We start from the raw sequence: 18,124 nt of genomic DNA, 5'->3' as shown, positions 1-18,124 counted from the left end.
TATCTCTTTGTTGATTTTAGCGGGGAAGAGGGAGAGAGAAACATCAGCGATGAGAGAATCACTGATCAGCTGCCTCCCGCATGCCCCTTATTAGGGATCGAGCCCACAACCTGAGCATGTGGCCTTGACCGGAACCGAACTGTGACCTCCTGGTTCCTAGATCGATGCTCCACCACTGAGCCACGCCGGCTGGACCTGCTCTGAAGGTCTGTGCTGAGCTGCCTGGGAGCAGGAGGGGGCACACGTGGTCGTTACGTCCCCACACCCTCACAGCACCCACAGACCGCCTTGGTACCCAGGGCTCAGCGGGGGTGGCGCTCACCGCCCGGTCCCCTAGATAATTACTCTCCTCAACGCTTAGCTGCTCTGTCATTCACCACCGGCCCATCGTCTCCCTGTCACTGCCTCTCCATCACCCACTGCTTCCTGCAGGAGCATAAGACAAGCAAACCTTCGCACAGGTGGCCCTGGCGCGGGGCACTGGGGCTGGAGGGAAGGACCTCAGATGAGCTCCTCTGTGCCCCTCCTCCCTCGTCTCCTGGGGACAGAGGCCGTGTCTGTGGCGGGAGGAGGTACACAGCTGCTTCCCTCCCTCGAGGACGCAGGGCAAAGGGAAAGCTGTGCCCACGGCAGCGGGAAAGCTGTGCCCACGGCAGCTTCCCGCTGCCCGCGGCCCTCAGGACGCCTCCGGGGAGCAGCCCAGCGTGGCTCCCCTGGTCCTGAGCACCCGCACCCGCTCTCTCTTTGGAAACTCCTCGCCCAGCAGGGAGTGGAGACTCTCCTCCTAACAGAATCCCCCTCCGACCATGAGACGCACGCAGGCAGGGACAGGGCCACGGCAGCCCTGTGTGCCCGGAAGGTCCACACTCACGTGGTGGCCATGGGAGCCCCGCCCCCCGCACCGCAAGGCCACGCCCACGGTGGGGGCCAGGACCGCCCTGCCTCCCAAAGGAGAGCCGGCGTGGCCCATCCGAGGTTCCCGGGCCTGTGACTGGGCAAAGTGGCGATGATGCTGGAAACGGGGACCAAACAGGACCACTGGGGTCTCAGACATCAGCGCGTCGGATGCGCTGTGGCTCCATCACACCCTGGACGTCAGTGGCAAGAAGGCCGCTTCTCCCCCGTCTCACTCTCGGAGCCCAGTTCGAGGTGTGTTAGTTTGTTTTTGTAAGATAAACGAGGCTGCCTGGTGCTGCTGCCCTGGTTCTCTGTGGCTGTTCAGTCACCTTCACACAAGCAGATGCCGCACCGAGCCAGCCTCTCCCTGCCTGCGTGTGTGTGTGTGTGTGTGTGTGTGTGTGTGCGTGTGTGTGTGCGTGCGCACGCGCGCCTAAGCATGAGAGAGAGAGAGAGAGAGAGAGAGAGAGAGAGAGAGAGGTGCCAGACTTGACACTTCCCGTTATCTCATTAGAACCCATGATTTCTGGGGACCGAAGGCCCAGAGGTCACCCAGCATGTTCCCGGCACAAATCGCCAAGGCCGTCACAGACACACGGCTTCCTTAACAGAAATGCAGCGGCTGCCGAGCCCACAGGGAGAAGCCGCAACCACTTCCCCTGAACTCCTCCCGCGTCAGGAAGGTAATTGGCACGTTCTCGCCCAGACAAAGACAGAATCGCCTCCCAGATAGTCAAAGGTCTCTCTTCCATTGCTTCAGTTACTGCCCAGGTGCAGGCGACATCAGCGACATCCCAGATGACAGCATCAGACGCCCCCATCAGCTCAGCACAGAGCAGGAGAGAGGAGGGGGCCACGCGCAGACCCGGAAGCCTGGACCCTAACCAGCAAGGAGGAGGAGGTTGGCTCACTCGCCCGCCCGGGACATGCGGAGCTGGGCGGAGCGTCCCTGCAGCCCCTGCGACGAGGTCATTGAGCCGTCCCTGTGTGCTGTAGACCGCTTACCCGTTTAAGAGCTTCGGGATCGTTACGGGAGCAGCGCAATCGTGCCCATCCCACAGATGAGGGAATAGAGGCTGTGCCCAGAGTCTCCCGACAAAGACAAGGCTGGGTCAAGAGTCTCTGCCCTCCTTGCCCAACTCTCCAGACCCTGCTTTCTCCACCAGAACGTGCTATGCCCTCCTGTGCCCAACGGGGTACTTCTCGGGGGTCGTGGTTTGAACAGTGACAGCTACCAGAAACCAGACACTTCGGCTATTTTACACAAACTGCTGGGGGTGGCTGACGACGTGCCCGTGTGTGCTTGGTTGCCATGGTAACAGCATCACCGTGGCCGCTGCCTTTCCTCTCCAGCCACCATGCCCCGTCCCTCCCCCCGAGCTCCTGGAGGGACTCGGGGCGCCCCAGAGCGCAGGGCCTCACCTGGGAAGGGCTCCTTGAGGAAGTGGCCATTGATGGTCTGGTTGGCGGTGCCCAGCGGGTTCTTGGCGATGAGGGTGTAGTTGCCGTTGTTGTAGTGGGTGGGCTTGTTGAAGAGCAGGCAGCCCTCAGACACCTCGCCCTCCTGGTAGAACTCCACGCGGATGATCTTGGACTCGCGCAGGGGCTGCCCGTTGTGCAGCCAGCGCAGCGTTGGCGGCGGGTTGCCGCGCACCATGAACTCGATGCAGTGGTCCAGGCGCGGCTCGGGCTCCTCCAGGCTCACCACGCGCGGAGGGTCTGCCAGGGAGAGGCCAGCTGGTGCCAGGACACAGAGCTCCCAGGAGCTGGCATGGGAGCCCCACTTCTCACCCCCACCCGGCCCGGAAAAGACTCAGGGAATCAGAGGTGGCCCCCGTCACCGCCCCCCTCACAGAGCGGAAGAGATGTCTGTCTCTACCCGAGCACCCTGACCTCCAGGGCTGGAGGGCTCCCTCTCACGACCTCTAGGCCGACAGGTCAAACCAGGAGTCGTGAAGGCACAGCTGAGTGGGAGGCAGCGGCTTCCGAGAGGCAGGGACGCCCCTTCCTGGGGTCACTAGCCCAGGACTGACTTGCCCCTCCTGGTAGACCAGCCTCCTGCCCGGCGTGCACACAGCCACCCCCTCCACGGCGTCCACTCACAGTGGACGGTGAGGGCGACGCTGGCGTTGCTCATGCCCACCACGTTCTCTGCGATGCACGTCAGGGAGAAGCCGTTGTCCTCACTCGTCACGTTGACCAGCGTCAGGTTGATGGCGTGCACATTGGTCCAGTTCAGGTTTGTCTAAAAGGCCAGTAAAAAGACAATAATCAGTTTCTACACGGGCAGCCCCCCACCTAACCCGAAACAGCTTCTGGAACCAAGAGGAAAAGCTAAGCCTGGCCAGTGTGGCTCGGTGGTTGAGCAACGACCTGTGAACCAGGAGGTTACAATTCGATTCCAGGTCAGGGCATTCAATGCCCGGATTGCGGCTCCATCCCCAGTAGGAGGCGTGCCGGAGGCAGGCAATCCATGACTCTCTCTCTCATCAATGTTTCTACCTCTATCCCTCTCCCTTCCTTTTTCTCTAAAAATCAATAAAAACCTATTTTTTTAAAAAAGAGGAAAAGCTGAGTGGAAGGTAAAGGAGGCTCATCCGGCGAATGCACTGACCGAGGGCCAGGCTCTCTCCAGTCAAGGGCTCCCTCAGCCTCACAAGAGGTGCCTGGCAGCACTGTACCCATTGGACAGCTGAGGAAACTAAGGCACTGAGAAGTTGCATAGCGTGTCTAAGGTCAGGTCTCCGTGTCCCTTCCTGGAGAGACAGGACCACGACTGTCCCTCTTCTTCCCTCTCTTCCCGTCTCTTGCTTGGACCCTTGCGTCTCATTAAGACTAAGAGGTGGTGGGTCCCAGCCTCCTGGTGCAGCCCGAGCCGAGGTGCCTACCTGGTGGGTGTTGATGGACTGCAGCCCGGTGACCATCCAGTCCACATCGGGCAGAGGCGAGCCGGAGCCATTGCACGTGATGACGGCGTTGTCGCCCTCCCGCACGGTGAGGTTCACGTGGCTCACACTGATCTCCGGGATGTCTGCAGGGCGGGGGCAGAGAGGACAGGCAAATACTGACTCCCAGAACGTGGCCCCAACGATGACGCCAACATCACCAGCTGGAGCTCTCAGGAGCCCCCGAGCCCCCGAAGTCACACCGCCTCCCCGGCAGACATCACCCTCGGAATTGAAGCTGCTGTGGTTGGACTCCCCCACATGGGTGGGCGGGGAGGCAGCTCCAGCAAGAAGTCAGATGGCAGCTCCACCTTGGGGAGCTGGCCCTCCAAAATGAGCTCTGAGATCCTGGGGACCCCAGACACCTGAGGTCACGGTCTGTGCTTGGGCCCAGGCACCTGCCTTTCTAAAAGCACCTGAGACGCTCCTGATACAGAAGGTCTGGGGGCCACACTGCGAGGACACATGCTCAGGTCTGGCTGGCAAGTGACTCCCAGGCAGGAAGCACTGGGGTCTGATGAGAAGGGGCGCCCTGAACCCCTCTCTGCATCCCCAAAGCCAGCCTCCCATGGCGGCTCAGGAGGGGCAGGAACGCCCAGGAGGGAAGAGGTGAGCCACATGTGCACCAGGGCCGAGTTCAAGGCGGGGAGGGCGGAGGGGGAGGGGTGCCATCCCTGGAGTCTGAGGGACGCCTCCCTCCCCGGGGCAGCGGGGCGGCGCACTCACCACACTGGCTGATGTTCATGCGGAACAGGGGCAGCTGGGAGCCCTCGGCGCTGATGCAGTAGAGGTTCTGGCTGTTGAGCTTGGCCTCCCCCTGCTCCTGCCACAGCTGCATCCAGCGGATGTCACAGCTGCAGTTGAAAAAGTTCTGCTCCAACCTCCTGTGGGCAAGAAGGGGGAGGAACTCCTGAGCCGAGGTGGCCGGCTCCTCCCGGGGGGCGGGGAGGGGGTAGGTGAGCTGTCTGTGTGTAAGACAGGCCAGCACGGCCCACTAACAGCATCTTTGTTTCCTTCCACCTTTCCTCTAGACCCAATCCAACAGGAAGGACGCACATGAGACCCAGTCCTCTCCTCCGCCCCAGAGCCTTCTGGGAACTGTCTGCACTTTCTTTCCTCCCAGACAGCGAGGCACACACACAGCATAGGAGTCTCAGCACAGCAGCCCTCCACTGAGCAATCCTGAGGGCAGGGCTCCGGCAGAGGGAAGGGCAGGAACAGAGCAGGGCAGGCCCATGAGACCAGGGCCCAGCCAGGAGCCTCAGCCAGGCTGCAGGGACAGACAGGGAGCCTCCAGGACGGCCCTCCCTCTCATCAGTAGTGCAGGTGGCCCACACCCAGCCCTGCTCCAAGATGGCTCAGGGCCTAATGGCAGGGCCCTGGGGGCCCCCACAGATTCACTCGGCCCCCTGGGGCATGTGCGCCAGACACTCTTCTGGGGGCCTCGGCCAAGGCTGGGAGTTTAGGAAGCCTGGATGCCCAGCCAGTCGCCTCTGGTCCCCCCCACCCCACAGCATGGCTGCCGGGGGCAGCCCTCGGGCCAGGCCCAGGACGTGGAAACTGCAGAAGGGACCAGGTCTACTGCCACAGAGGAGCACATGTCCAAAGGGCCAGGAGGCCAGCACAGGCCGCCTGACAGCACCGTCCGGTGGCGGGAAAAGTACCCATAAGCCCTGGGCGGAGCCAGCTGGTCACCTCGGGCAGATCAAGTGCATTGACAAGTGTCCCCCGGCCCAGAGGACATGCCAAGTCCTCATCCTCATCCTCATCCTCAGAGCCCGTGAAGGTAGCCTGCGTCAGAACCACGGTCTTCACAGACATGATCACGTCAAGGATCGTGGGATGAGGTCATTCTGGATGTAGGCTGGCATCTTTTTTTTTTTTTTTTGATATATTTTTTTATTGATATTTTACGGAGAGGAAGGGAGAGAGAGAGAGTTAGAAACATCGATGAGAGAGAAACATCGATCAGCTGCCTCCTGCACACCCCCCACTGGGGATGTGCCTGCAACTGAGGTACATGCCCTCGACCGGAATCGAACCCGGGACCCTTCAGTCCGCAGGCTGATGCTCTATCCACTGAGCCAAACCGGTCAGGGCAATGACTGGCATCTTTATGAGGGAAAGTGGGGAGAGAGAGACCAAAGACAAGGAGATGGGAAGGACAGACAGACAGCGTGAGAAGACGGAGGCATTGCTCCACAAGCCACGGGCCCTGGAGCCTGGAGGCTGGAAAGGGCCGGAAAGATGGCCTCCCGTGAGCCTCAGGGGAGTGTGCCCTGCTGAGTCTTGATTTTGGACTCTGGCCTCCAGGGCCGTGAGAGAAGCAGTTTCTGCTTGGTTAAGCCCCCGGATTCGTAGCGATACGGCACGGCAGCGCTGGGAATCCAATACAGCCGGGAGCTTCATTCTCAAGGCTGTTTCACCTTCTATGAAACGGGGCAACTGCGCTGGGCCTTCCTTCTTCACAAAGTTATCGTGAGGGTTAGTGACGTGGGCCCACGTGCTCTGTGAATGACCAGGGGCCGTGAGGAGGCCGAGATGATGATGATCGCACTGTTATGACCATGACGGCTCGGTGACTTCTCGGAGATCCGTGGGGAGTGGTCACAGGCCAGGATAGCTCAAACCCATTCCCAATACTGAGCTAACACTTTACACCAAGTCGATTAAACCTGCAAATTGTACCAGGAGTAAGGATCACTTTGCTTTAAGAAAGTGAAGTATTTCGATCTATTTGAATCGTGCCTGCCGTGTGAGCAGGGCATGAAGGGAAAGGTCCCCGGGGTATTTCTGGAGGGTTCTGTGCCGTCAGTTTCTATCCTCCGAGCCTCTTGCCTAAATTACATCATGGGACACAGAATCCAAGCTTCTCTCCTTTCCAATTCATTATCTCTAAGAGAATCTCGGATTCTTGCTCTGATTTCTGGCCAGGCAGTTCCAGTCCTCCCTGTAAGAAAAAACACCATCTTGCCTTAACCAGAAACTTCTGAGAGCCCTGAGCAACGCCAACTCGAATCTCCTCAAAGCCGGGCCCTGGAACAGTGCTGACAGCTCTGAAGACGCTGCCAGTCCTCTCAGTGAGAGAGACACAACCTGGGCCAGGTGCTGGGCCAAGGCACAGCTTCCATCTCCCGCAAAAGTAACTGAGAAAGGGCCAGGCCGGCGTGGCTCAGGGGTTGAGCATCCACCTATGAACCAGGAGGTCAGGGTTTGATTCCCAGTCAGGGCACATGCCTGGGTTGCGGGCTCGATCCCCAATAGAGGGCGTGCAGGAGGCAGCCGATCCAAGATTCTCTCTCACCATTGATGTTTCTCTCTCTCTCCCTCTCCCTTCCTCTCTGAAGTCAATAAAAAGATATTTTAAAAAAGAAAGAAATGGCTGAATGCCCTAGTTTGCCCTTGGTTCCTGCAGAAGGTCGCTCGAGCCTCAGCCTCACCCTTCTGGCTGCCACAGCGCACAGAGCCATCTCATCCGGCCTCTTCTCCGGGGCGAAATCCTTCCTTCCTGCAAAGAGCCGGCCCTTCCCTGCACCCTGCCACAGGCCCACAGGCAGACCCTGGCAGTCTGGTCGCTCCTGGCAGATGGCGCCATGTGGACTAATCAGAAGTCGGACAAGAAAACACTGCCCCTCTCCCACTGGCCAGGAACTGAGATTGTTTGGATTTTAATCACAGCCACAGCCGAGAGCCAACACGCAGCCCCTCTGGCCAAAAGATAAATGTTCCACTCTGGCCATTCCATTCTTCCTCAAAAAACAGACCCCTGCCAGGGCGATGGCTCCTCAGAGGGGCTTCTTTATCTTACAAGTGAATTCTTTTCCTACGTAACAGCGCGACAGAATGAAATGCTCCGTGGACAGGGGCTCACGCACCGACTCGTGCAGAGGGAATGTCTTCATTCCGCCATAAGTCACAGGCAGCGCACTGTGAATCGATCCCGGGCAGAGATGAATGCAGAATCCCATGATCCTCTGGGAGGAGCCTGGCATTTGCTTTAAATATATATCCTTGAACAACTGTCTCTAAAACTCCATGGAACCCGTCGCTGGGACAGACCGCCACAGGTTTCGCATCCACTGATTTGTCAGAACGTTTTCTCAACAGAGTAGGCAACTGCAGGCCCAGGTGTTCCCGGAGAGAGCATCAGGCCCTGGCCTCCCACAGGCGCGGGGGTCAGGCATTCCAGGGTAACTTGATGCAAGACTCCCCCAAAAAAGGGAGCCCCCAATCACCTCACTTATGTCAGGGCCCCACTTCTAGGGCTCCATATGGAAAAAGTGTATGTAATCATTCACTCTTTGAAAATTATTGTATAACAGATCCTTGGATTGGAAACAGACGGGAAACGTTGGGAAGGGGGTGGAGGGAGGTAGAAGAGGTTAAAGGGTGGACAAATGATGATGGGAGGAGACCTGACGTGGGGTGGTGAGCACACAATCCAGTGTACAGATGACGTGTTACAGAATTGTACCCCTGAATCCTATACAATTTTATTAACCAATGTCACCATTTCTTAAATAAATCCATTTTTTAAAGAAGTTGGGAGATAGCTGAGCACAGTGGTCAAGAGCCTGAGTCCACTGGCTACACACTTAGTTAATGGGTGACCTTAAACAAGATACTTAACCTTACTCAGCACCTCAGTGTCCCAGTGTGGAATGACAGTAATAACTCCTACCTATAGGATTTTTGTAAGGACTGAAGCAAGTAACGCCCATCACTCGATAGACTGGTTGGCCCAGTGCCTGCCCAGCGTGGGTCCTCAGAAACAGCGTTAGCAACAGCACCATCCCGTCCATGACCTCTGAGGGCTTTCCTACCTTCAAAGATGGGAACGCATGCAACACTCGCTGTAACTGCCTGACAGCTAGATGTCTGTGACAGTCAGTGTTTCAGTGCTTTAGAAACAAACTAGAGGCCCGGTGCACGAAATTCGTGCATGGGGAGGTCCCCTCAGTCCAGCCTGCACCCTCTCCAAAACGGGACCCCTCGGGGGATGTTCAAATGCCATTTAGGCCTGGCCCCCTCTCTGCTGGCCTGGTTGCTCCTAACTGCCCCCCCCCACCAGCCTGGTCACCCCTTACTGCATCCCCTGCTGGCCTGGTCACCTCCAACTGCCCAACTCTGCCAGCCTGATCGCCCCTAACTGCTCCCCCTGCCAGCCTACTTGCCCCTCACTGCCCCCCTGCCAGCCTAATCACCCCGAACTTTCCCCCTGCTGGCCTGGCTGCCCCAAACTGCACCCCCCCCACCAGCCTGGTCACCCCTAACTGCCCCCCCCCCACTGGCCTGGTTGCCCCCAACAGCTCCCCCTGCTGACCTAGTCACCCCTAACTGCCCCCCTTGCTGGCCTGGTCACCCCCAACTGCCACCCCTGCCCACCTGGTTGCCCCACGCAGCCTGCTTGTTCAGTCGTTTGGTTGTCCCTCACTAACCCCCCAGCCAGCCTGGTGGTAGGCAGCCGTCTTGTGAGGGTGTGATGGTCAATTTGCATATTACCTCTTTATTATATAAGATACATATACACTTACCTTTTTCCGAGCTCAGGTAGTTCTTACTGGTGTGCCCCTGGTCACAGCCCCACGGGACTAAGGAACCCTGATCCCCATGCCTATTGTGCCCACACAAGAGGAGCAGCCGGTGGGAGGGCAACATCCTGAGAAAGGAAAGCAACCCGCAGCAGGACTGACCAAACTCTCCGACACGGGCAACGAGACAGTCTGTGCCCTACCCGGCCCTGGCGGGGCCTTACGCATCACGGGGCACTATGCCCGGGAGGGTGAGCAGGGTAGACAAGGCCATCGGGTGATGGGCTGTTGGGACGCTGGATGGAAACATTCCCCTCCCGGACGCTGGGTCAGAAAAGGAACTCGGGCCGGACCAAGTGGAAGGACACGTGCTAAAGGCCACCGCGTAGGCAGGCTCCCAGGCCACTGTCTGTGGTGAAGGCAGGGAGGCAGTCTGCATGTAGGGACCTGGGTCTGAGTTATGAGCCACAGGGAGCACGAGCTGAGTCTCTGGAATCCTGACTCCCTAAGTTCATGCACCCCAGTTCCTTCTCAATGAATTCCCTGGTTTATTCCCTCGACATCACACGCTGTCCCTCATACAGAGATGACCCAATGACTCACGCACCAACAGGAGCTATTTGGTTCGGCAGTGCTCACAAATTTCCACTCATCCACCCAACATGTGTTTGACCGAGGAAGGGGTGCACTGATCCACCTAGAAACGCAGCAAGGCTAAGCAGGCCACAGGCGGACCGATGCCCACGCTCAAGCCAGACAGGTGGCAGAGAATGGGAGGCGGGAAAGACAGCACACTGAGGTCAGAGGCCCGGGTTCAGGGCCCGGCTCTGCCAGGCCCTCGCAGTGCGATCTGGCTGGGTCTCCTATGACTCTCTGGGCTCAGAACCCGCACCTGAACGTGTAGAGGCCCATTTCATAGAGAATGAAGCATGACACCTGTCACCCAGGATGCTTGTGGCGGTAAATTTAAGGTCAGGTCAACGAGAGCACGCCTGATACACTGCATGGTTAGACAGTATCAGTGTTATTTACCATAAACGGATCAATGCCCTTTCCTACTACAAACATCCATGCTGTGAGCACTGATCACCTAGAGATGACAAAACTGGGTCCTGCTGAGAGCGAGATTCCTGTCTGAGGAACTGTGATGTGCCCGAAAGAGCATGCGAAATCAAGCGAAGGGCTGGCTGGCTCTCACTGAACATGGTATACCCCTGTCACCAACTCCAGTAGCCCCTTCAGGTGACACCCAGCCCCGGGTGGCTCCGCTGCTCGACACTCCCCACCCAACCTCCACTACCACTCCACCAGGCCGGGCCGTCTCCAGAACCAGACTTACAGTTCCCGAAGACTCAGCGTCTGGAAGAGCTGCCATGACAGTGTGGTGAGCCGGTTACTTGACAGGTTTCTGCAAGGGGGACAGAAAAAGGGGGGTTAAAGGGCAAATCTGGCCCAGACGGTGCCCTGGGGGCAGGCCTGGCCATTGATGGGAGCCCGGCTTTATCGTCCTCCTTCTCCTTGCCCCATCCTGCGATCCACCCGCCTGCCGCTAGTCCAGGCCACAGGCCAGGTTTGGAGGGGATTCTGAAGCCTTTCAAAGGGCTAGGTTTCACAAATAAAAATTTGTCCCTCTTTTTTTTTTTTAATATATTTGTATTGATTTCAGAGAGGAATGGAGAGGAAGAGAGAGATAGAAACATCAATGATGAGAGAGAATCACTAATCGGCCGCCTCCTGCACGCCTCCTACTGGGGATCGAGCCCGCCACCCAGGCATGTGCCCTTGACCGGGAATTGAACCCAAGACCCTTCAGTCTGCAGGCTGACGCTTTGAGTTTGAAGGTGAGTATACATCTATGAAACCATCACCATCAACAATGCCATACACTGAACTATCACCTCTAATTAAGTTTCCTTCCCCTCTTTTTTTTTTTTTTTTTTTTTTGAGAGAGAGAGCGGGGGGGGGGGGGGGGAGAAAGAGAAACAACAGTGTGAGAGAGAGACATCGATTGGTTGCCTTCCGTACCCTGAACAGTGGATGGCGCCTACAGCCAAAGCACATGCCCTTGACCGGAATCAACCCTGGACCCTCCAGTCCACAGGCCCATGCTGTACCCGCCGGCCAGAGCCCCCTCTCTTTTTGTGATACAAACGTTTAGCATAAGCTGTACCCTCTTAACAACTCCTGGAGCATACAATACAGTAGGATCACCGCGCAGTACGCTGTGCTATAGGTCACTAGGACTTCTCACAACGGGCGCTCCGAACCTTTCACCCCCAAGCACTCAGAACACTCGCGCAGGCCGAGAAAACTGCGCACAGCACCTGCCTCCCCTGCTGGCCAGGCCCTCCTGGCAGAGACGCCCCGCAATGATCCAGACATCAGCCTTTTGTTCACACTTCTTTTCTCCCCCTAATGGCTACCTAATTGTCCTCATTAGATGTACAGGCGAAGGAGCAGCCATTAGTCTTCAAATAAAAGAAGGAACACCCACCGCTATTACTGCCAGGCCCAACAAACACCATGGGATGTGATGGCGGCTGTAGAGCCGAAGCGGCCCCAGGGGCAGGGCTCTCATCTGGGGACAATGACGGGTCAGGACCCACTCAGGTAAACACCTGCACGCGCACGCGCGCACACACAATGTGGGTGTTTGTGTCTATTAGACGTGCGGTAATAGATGCAAACAGAGACCTGCTCTCACACACACACACACACACACGCACACACCCGTAGGCGCGTATGCTCGCAGGTGCGTCTATATTTAGAGGGATTCTCCCACAAATATTTACGTGGAGACAGATACAGGCTTCCCTGAGGAATGAGGGGGTGGACGACTGATAGGGCCCCTCTGGAACTCACGCTGGGGTTACAAATGAGGAGCCCCGAGAACTGCAGCTGTGCTGAGCGGAGGACGGGGACAGACCCAGCGAAGCCAGAAACTGAGGCGGGAGAGGGAGCTGGCAGCTGGACACGGGCCAGCGCAGTGCCCTCTGCGGGTCACAGGGAGCGGGAGGAGAAGACGGGGAGGGGCCCGTGCCAGGGAGCAGTGCTCTAGGAAGTGGAGGGAGCGTGGGCGAAGGCCTGCGAGGGGCCTGGGCAGAGAGGAGGCCACGGAGAGCGGTCTGGGGTAAGGAGGAGGGGGACGTGCCCCCCACCGTGCTGGCGTGGCAGGGAGCTGGGCTGTATTTTAAGGAGCCAGGAGGCGGCGGCCGCGCTGTTGCAGGCAAGGAGAGGGAGCAGAGGTCATCAGTGGATGGGGTGGAGGTGTTGGGGGTAGAGCTCCAGGACTTCGTACAGAGTTGGATCTGGCAGAAGAAGGAGAGGGATCTGAGCAGCCTAGCATCAGTGACATGAGGAAAGCTGCAGAGGTCACACCTGGGGGCACTGAGAGCCGCCCTGGCAAACGCCGAGGTGCCTGCTGGGTAGCCATGGGGAGCATCCAATGGCGGTGGGAGACACGGAGGCTGGTGGGATCCCAGAGCACCACAGCTCACCCAGGAGCAGGAGTTCAAACACAAGGTCAGCCTGAGGGCGGGGCTTGCCCTTCCCCTCTGAGGCAGCCCTGTCTTTGGTGACGGCCCGTGGCTGATTGGGAGGGAGCCCCCATGCCGAGGGTGCAGGGGCCGGTAGAGAAGGGCGGGGACCACTTGGTCAAAGGCAACAAGCTCAGTATCATCAGCCTGTGAGTCTCCATCACCACTGGCCTCCATGATGCCGCAGTGAATGTGAGGGATTCGCCAGGGCAAGTCTTCTGCTTGGTGCTGCTTTCCCTGGTTGGCGTGGGAGACAGCACATGTCAGACAAGGCCAGCACCCCGCGCTGTCCACCCCACCCCAGCGCGCCCTGAACCAAAGCTCTCAGCACCGGAACGGGATCGGGTCGCTGAGCCCTGGGGACAGAAGCTGGAGGGGTGTGAGGGAGCGAGACCCGAGTGGTCCGGGTGGGGCAGGAGGACCGTTGGGGCCGAGGCAGGCGCAGGCAGCCGGCAATGTCCCCTGGCAAAGGTCATGCTTTGCTATGTTAGGCAGAAATGTCACAAGAAAATTGGATTCTGAAAGAACTAAAATAACAGGCATTCCGGGCAAATAAAGAATAAGAAATCGCATTATCGTACGCGTTAGAGAGGGCGGGGCGGGGACACCAAGGTGGGCGCCTGCTCGCCCAGGGGCCTCGGCTTCTGGAGCCTCCAGCCCTTGGGCAGACGGAGAAGCCCCCCACAGCATCAACTCCAAGTTGACTGTCCAGCTGCGACCCCTGACCTCAGGAGTCTGTGCCTCCCTCCCTCGGGCTGCGCCCAGTCACTCTAGCTTCCAGCCCCTGAGCCCCATTTGCTCTCTGTCCACTCGGTCAGTTTCCCTGGGCACACCCAGTCTCCTGTTAACAGAGAGACGAGAACCAGCCGTCGGCTCTGCTTGCCTCTGATGTGGATGCCACAGTCCCTGGTCCCTGCGGGGATCTCTCTGCTCTTATAAAAGACCCGTTTCTGAGTGCAGTGTGGGCTCAGAGCACCAAGCACAGCTGGCCAGACACCAGCAAAGCTGCCCCGCCTGGCTCACGGGCGCCCAGGGCCTGTGGCTCACGGGCTGCAAGCACATGATATAAACCTCATTTCCTTCATCCACGAAGGCAGTCCTGGGAAAGGTACCATTCTCCTTCCCTTAAGACCCACCAGCCCCTCAGCTATCTGTCTGTCTTCTTCTCATTTCCCCCTGGAAGAGGCATCCCCGTGCCCCTCCATGTCAGGTGGGGTTCTTCTGAAACTGATGAAGAACCTGGAGGAAAGGTCAGGGAAGGAGGACCCCCAGGGCAGCCTCAGCCCCACAGAGAGGGCGCATAGAAGGAACAAGCCGCGGGAGGAGGAGGAGGCTGACGGATGCTGCCCACGTCTCCGTGAGCGGGGACCTGACACCTCGTCAGCCTTGACCTTGTGACTTCCTGCACGGTCAGCCTCACCGCCATCCACTCCTCAGGTTGGAGTGGAAGGAAGGAGGCAAGCACCACGCCATCTCACCACCAAGGCCTGCAGCCAGCCCCCGAGGAGGCCCGGTGAGCCAGCCCCGGAAAACCCAGAGCCTGCGATGTGCCCCTCGAAGGCCGAGAGGTATTTGTCTGCATCAATGACATATTTGCTTTTTCCTCAATTAAATTGCTCTAAGAGGGGGTGGGGGGGGGTTAAAGCCATTTGAGCCATTTTTATTCAGCTAAATGGCACTGGATGGCTCATTTAATGAACTTTAATGAAGCCAAAATGCTTTCTCTAATCAAATCTCAAGTGGCATGACTGGTGTCCTGACCTTCGATCAGGAGGCTGGAGGCAGCTTTTCTCCAAGGCCCTGTGTTGGGGGGGCTACACCAGGGTTTCCCACAGTAAGTTCCTGGGAATCGAGGTCTGCGGAATATTAATGGGTATTAAAACAGAAAAAAAAATCATGTTGCTTGAAAAATGTCGTACTGAACAAAATCAAATGGGCTTGCCCTGCACGACTGCTCAGAGCCTTTGTGAAGGAAGGCCCTGGCCCGAGACTCACACACGCACAGGGCCACAGGTTTCTCCACGAAGAGTCCAGCAGAAATATCACCCACACGGCGTGTCTAGAGAAATGATCGTTGTGATAAGAAATAGATGTTTGGTCTTTGTCCATGGTTCCTGGCTCACAGCTCCCCAAACCCTTGGGGCTTCCTGAGAGAGAAGCACAATCAGGGCATCTTTTGTTATAACATCTGGTCTCACCAGGGTGTGTCTTAGTGGCTGAGCCTCGACCTATGAACCAGGAGGTCACGGTTTGATTCCCGGTCAGGGCACATGCCCAGCCTGCGGGCTCGATCCCCAGTGTGGGGCATGCAGGAGGCAGCCAATCCATGATTCTCTGTCATCATGGATGTTTCTCTCTCTCTCTCTCTCTCTCTCTCTCTCTCTCTCTCTCTCTCTCTCTCTCTCTCGTCAATAAACATATCCGTGGGCAAGGATTAAAAAAAAAAGATCAAAACAGCAATCAATTAGATTTAAAATAGAAATAAAAAAAAGAAAAAACATTAACAAAACAAAATGCTGGTTCTTTGAATAAAATCAGTAACATTGATAAAGCTCCAGCAAGACTGACAAAGATTTTATTAAAAAGGTACAAATCATAATATCACTGGCCTCTTCCTTTCTCTCTGAAATCAATAAAAACATGTATTTTTAAAATATGTATTTGGTCTCTTGTCCTCCGTTCCTGAAATCACCTCAGAGAGTGAGGTGAGTGGAAATCCCCACCAGATGGAGGTGGTTGCCAGGAAAACCATGAGCTGGGGGGTGGAACCTTTAGTCCCACCCCCCAAGTTCCAGGAAGGAGAGGGCAGGGTGAATGGGGCACCAGTGGCTGGTGATTTAATCAGGCATGCCTAGGTCAGCAAGCCTCCGTGAAAACCCAAGAGGAGGGCCTGGGAGCGCCTCCTGGTGGGGGAGCTGCATGCTTCCAGGTGCCACCCTGCTGGGCCCGAAACTCCACGGGGGGTAAAAGAATGGCCTTCGTTATCCCATGGCCCCAATGTAATCACGAGGGTCCTTAAGAGTAGAAGAGGGAGGCAGACAGAAGCTCAGGGGGAGAGATGCGACCGTGGAACGAAGGCCAGAGAGATGATGGACGAAGGGGCCACAAGCCAAGGACTGGGGGCAGCCTCCGGGAGCTGGGAGAGCAGGAAAGCGATGCTCCCGAGAGCCTCCCGGGGGAGCGCAGCCCTGCCGAGACCTGGACAGTGGCCCAGCAAGACCCGTGTCGGGCATCTAACCTACAGACGTGTGAGACAACACATTACTGCTTCTAAGCCACACGGTTCCTGGTAACGCGTCACCGCAGCAATAGAAACTAATACAGGTCAATTCTGCATTAGGGAGGCGGAGTCGAGTCACTGCGACAGAGACCGAATGGCCCACAAAGCTGTGATAGGCGGCCTTTACAGACAGGAAGTGTGCCAGCCCCAGGTCTTGCCAAGAGAAATATAAAGCGAGCCACATATGCTACTCAGAACTGACTCCCAGTCACATTTTGAAAAGTGGAATGAAAGAAGCTGAATTCACGTCTTTTACCGAAGCCAATAAATCCAAGACGTCAGCAACTCGACCTGTGACCAATATGAAAATTCTAGATATTCCATCTTCTGTCTTTCTGGAAACGGTGGCTCTGAAATCCATGTATATTTTGCAGTCCCGGTGCTCAGCGTGGACTGGCCGCATTTCAAGTGCGCATGGCCACGGCGGCCAAAGGCACCGTGGCGGACAGAGCGGCGCTGGGCCATCTGCAAAGGCCGCGCTCCCCGAGGCTCAGTGGCGAGGAGCAGCAGCAGACGGGGAAGCGGACTGCAAGTTCCAATGTAAAGTCGGGTGCCCTGCCCAGGTGCCATCTGTCCCCAGGCCAGCAGCCACGCGGCTCGTTGGAAGGGAAGCCCTCCGGTTGCCCCCAGTACCTCCCGGGCTGGAGAGCTCAGGGCAGGAAAGAGGGGAGGGGACAGGGCCTGCCACATGCTGGGGGTGGAGAAGGGCCAGCGGGACACGTGGAGACCACACTTGGACACGGATCGCTGGACTCAGATGTCCTCCTTTCTCCCCCCATTGACCCCTTCTAGCCTGCCCCCGCCCCCACCCCAGGCCTTTACTACCCTACGCTCTGTGCCCAGGGGTTATGTGTATGTGCATGCATGTTCTTGGGCTGATCTCTACCATCTATCACTGTCCATGCCTGGCGTCTCTGCCTTATCTGCCCATCTCCAGTCGCCACGAGTCCCAGCCCATTAGAGCAAACACCCGAGGCCCAGGCCACGCCCGCTGGATTCAAGCGTCAACAAAATCCCAGTTCAGCCAAGCAACATGAAAGGGGGATTTTGTCCTTTTCAGACAAATTAACCAAAAGCGAATCTCCCCACACCCCGTGAGCTGCCTCTGGGGCCCAGGGGGGCACGCCAGGCCGACACTGGGCACCCCAGCGGTGCCCACGCAGGGGCAGAGTGGGCCGGGCCCCGGGGAGGCTCCGCGCATGAACCACGTCGCAGTGGTAGAGCCAGGACATCACGCTGGTTCTCACTCGAGAGCCATTCTGATGACAGAAAAGCAGAGGCCCCCCAAGCATCGGTGGGAAAATCAAGGAGCTGGGCCCTTACTGACTGCAGGGAAAGCGGGAGCTACCACGAGGAGGGAGCCAGGGCGGACCGGCTGCTGGTGAGGGCGCCGGCGGGGCAGGTGGTGCCGGGGGAGGTGGCGGGAGTGGGGCGGGCAGTGCCCCTTGCCCTCCAGGAGGCAGGAAGAGGTTCCTGCTAATGACTGCGAGGCGGAGGAGACCGCTGTCCCCTTCTGAGAGCTGCTCCTGGGGCCGCTGGCTCTCCAAACAGCACGTTGTGAGCAGAGGGCTGCTCTGGGCCTCTCTCTAAAGAAATCTCCTTAGGCCTCCAACCCTCCCTGCGAGCGGAGCAGTGGGAAGGGACGCAGGCCGAGTGCGGGCTGGGGAAGCATCTGGGGGAAGCGCTCCAGCTCCGGGTGTCAGAACCACTCGTCAGCGGGGCTCTTTGCAGAGCTGTGCCGGGTGATGGGGATGGTCCGGGAGCCACTTCCAGGACCACCGACAGACCTGGTGACATTTCTGTTGTTAATCCTCACGCTAGGATATTTTCCTATTGATTTTTTAAATATATTTTTATCGCTTTCAGAGAAGAAGGATGAGGGAGAGAGAGATAGAAACATCCACGATGAGAGAGAAGCATGGATCTGCTGCCTCC

The 18,124-nt window shown here is 57.6% G+C and overlaps 1 protein-coding gene across 14 annotated transcripts in view; it reads right to left on the bottom strand.

Moving 5' to 3' along the window:
• NTRK3 (neurotrophic receptor tyrosine kinase 3) overlaps positions 1–18,124 on the bottom strand; it is a 398,804-nt gene that overhangs the window by 325,805 nt on the left and 54,875 nt on the right. For all 14 annotated transcript variants that reach the window (XR_013959681.1, XM_080651648.1, XM_080651651.1 and 11 more), the window contains 5 exons: positions 10,713–10,781; positions 4,569–4,726; positions 3,786–3,928; positions 3,001–3,142; positions 2,320–2,616 (listed from right to left, as the gene is read on the bottom strand). Coding sequence is in view for 13 of the 14 variants with exons in the window: in XM_080651648.1 (XP_080507774.1) it covers positions 2,320–2,616; positions 3,001–3,142; positions 3,786–3,928; positions 4,569–4,726; positions 10,713–10,781 (809 nt within the window). In the remaining variant the exon portion in view is untranslated. The remainder of the gene's footprint in view (positions 1–2,319; positions 2,617–3,000; positions 3,143–3,785; positions 3,929–4,568; positions 4,727–10,712; positions 10,782–18,124) is intronic.

The sequence above is a fragment of the Plecotus auritus genome (assembly GCF_963455305.1).
Source record: "Plecotus auritus genome assembly, chromosome: 15".
NCBI lineage: Eukaryota > Metazoa > Chordata > Mammalia > Chiroptera > Vespertilionidae > Plecotus > Plecotus auritus.
The sequence above is the reverse complement of the archived record's forward strand: the minus strand, read 5'-3'. Positions and strand labels throughout refer to the sequence as shown.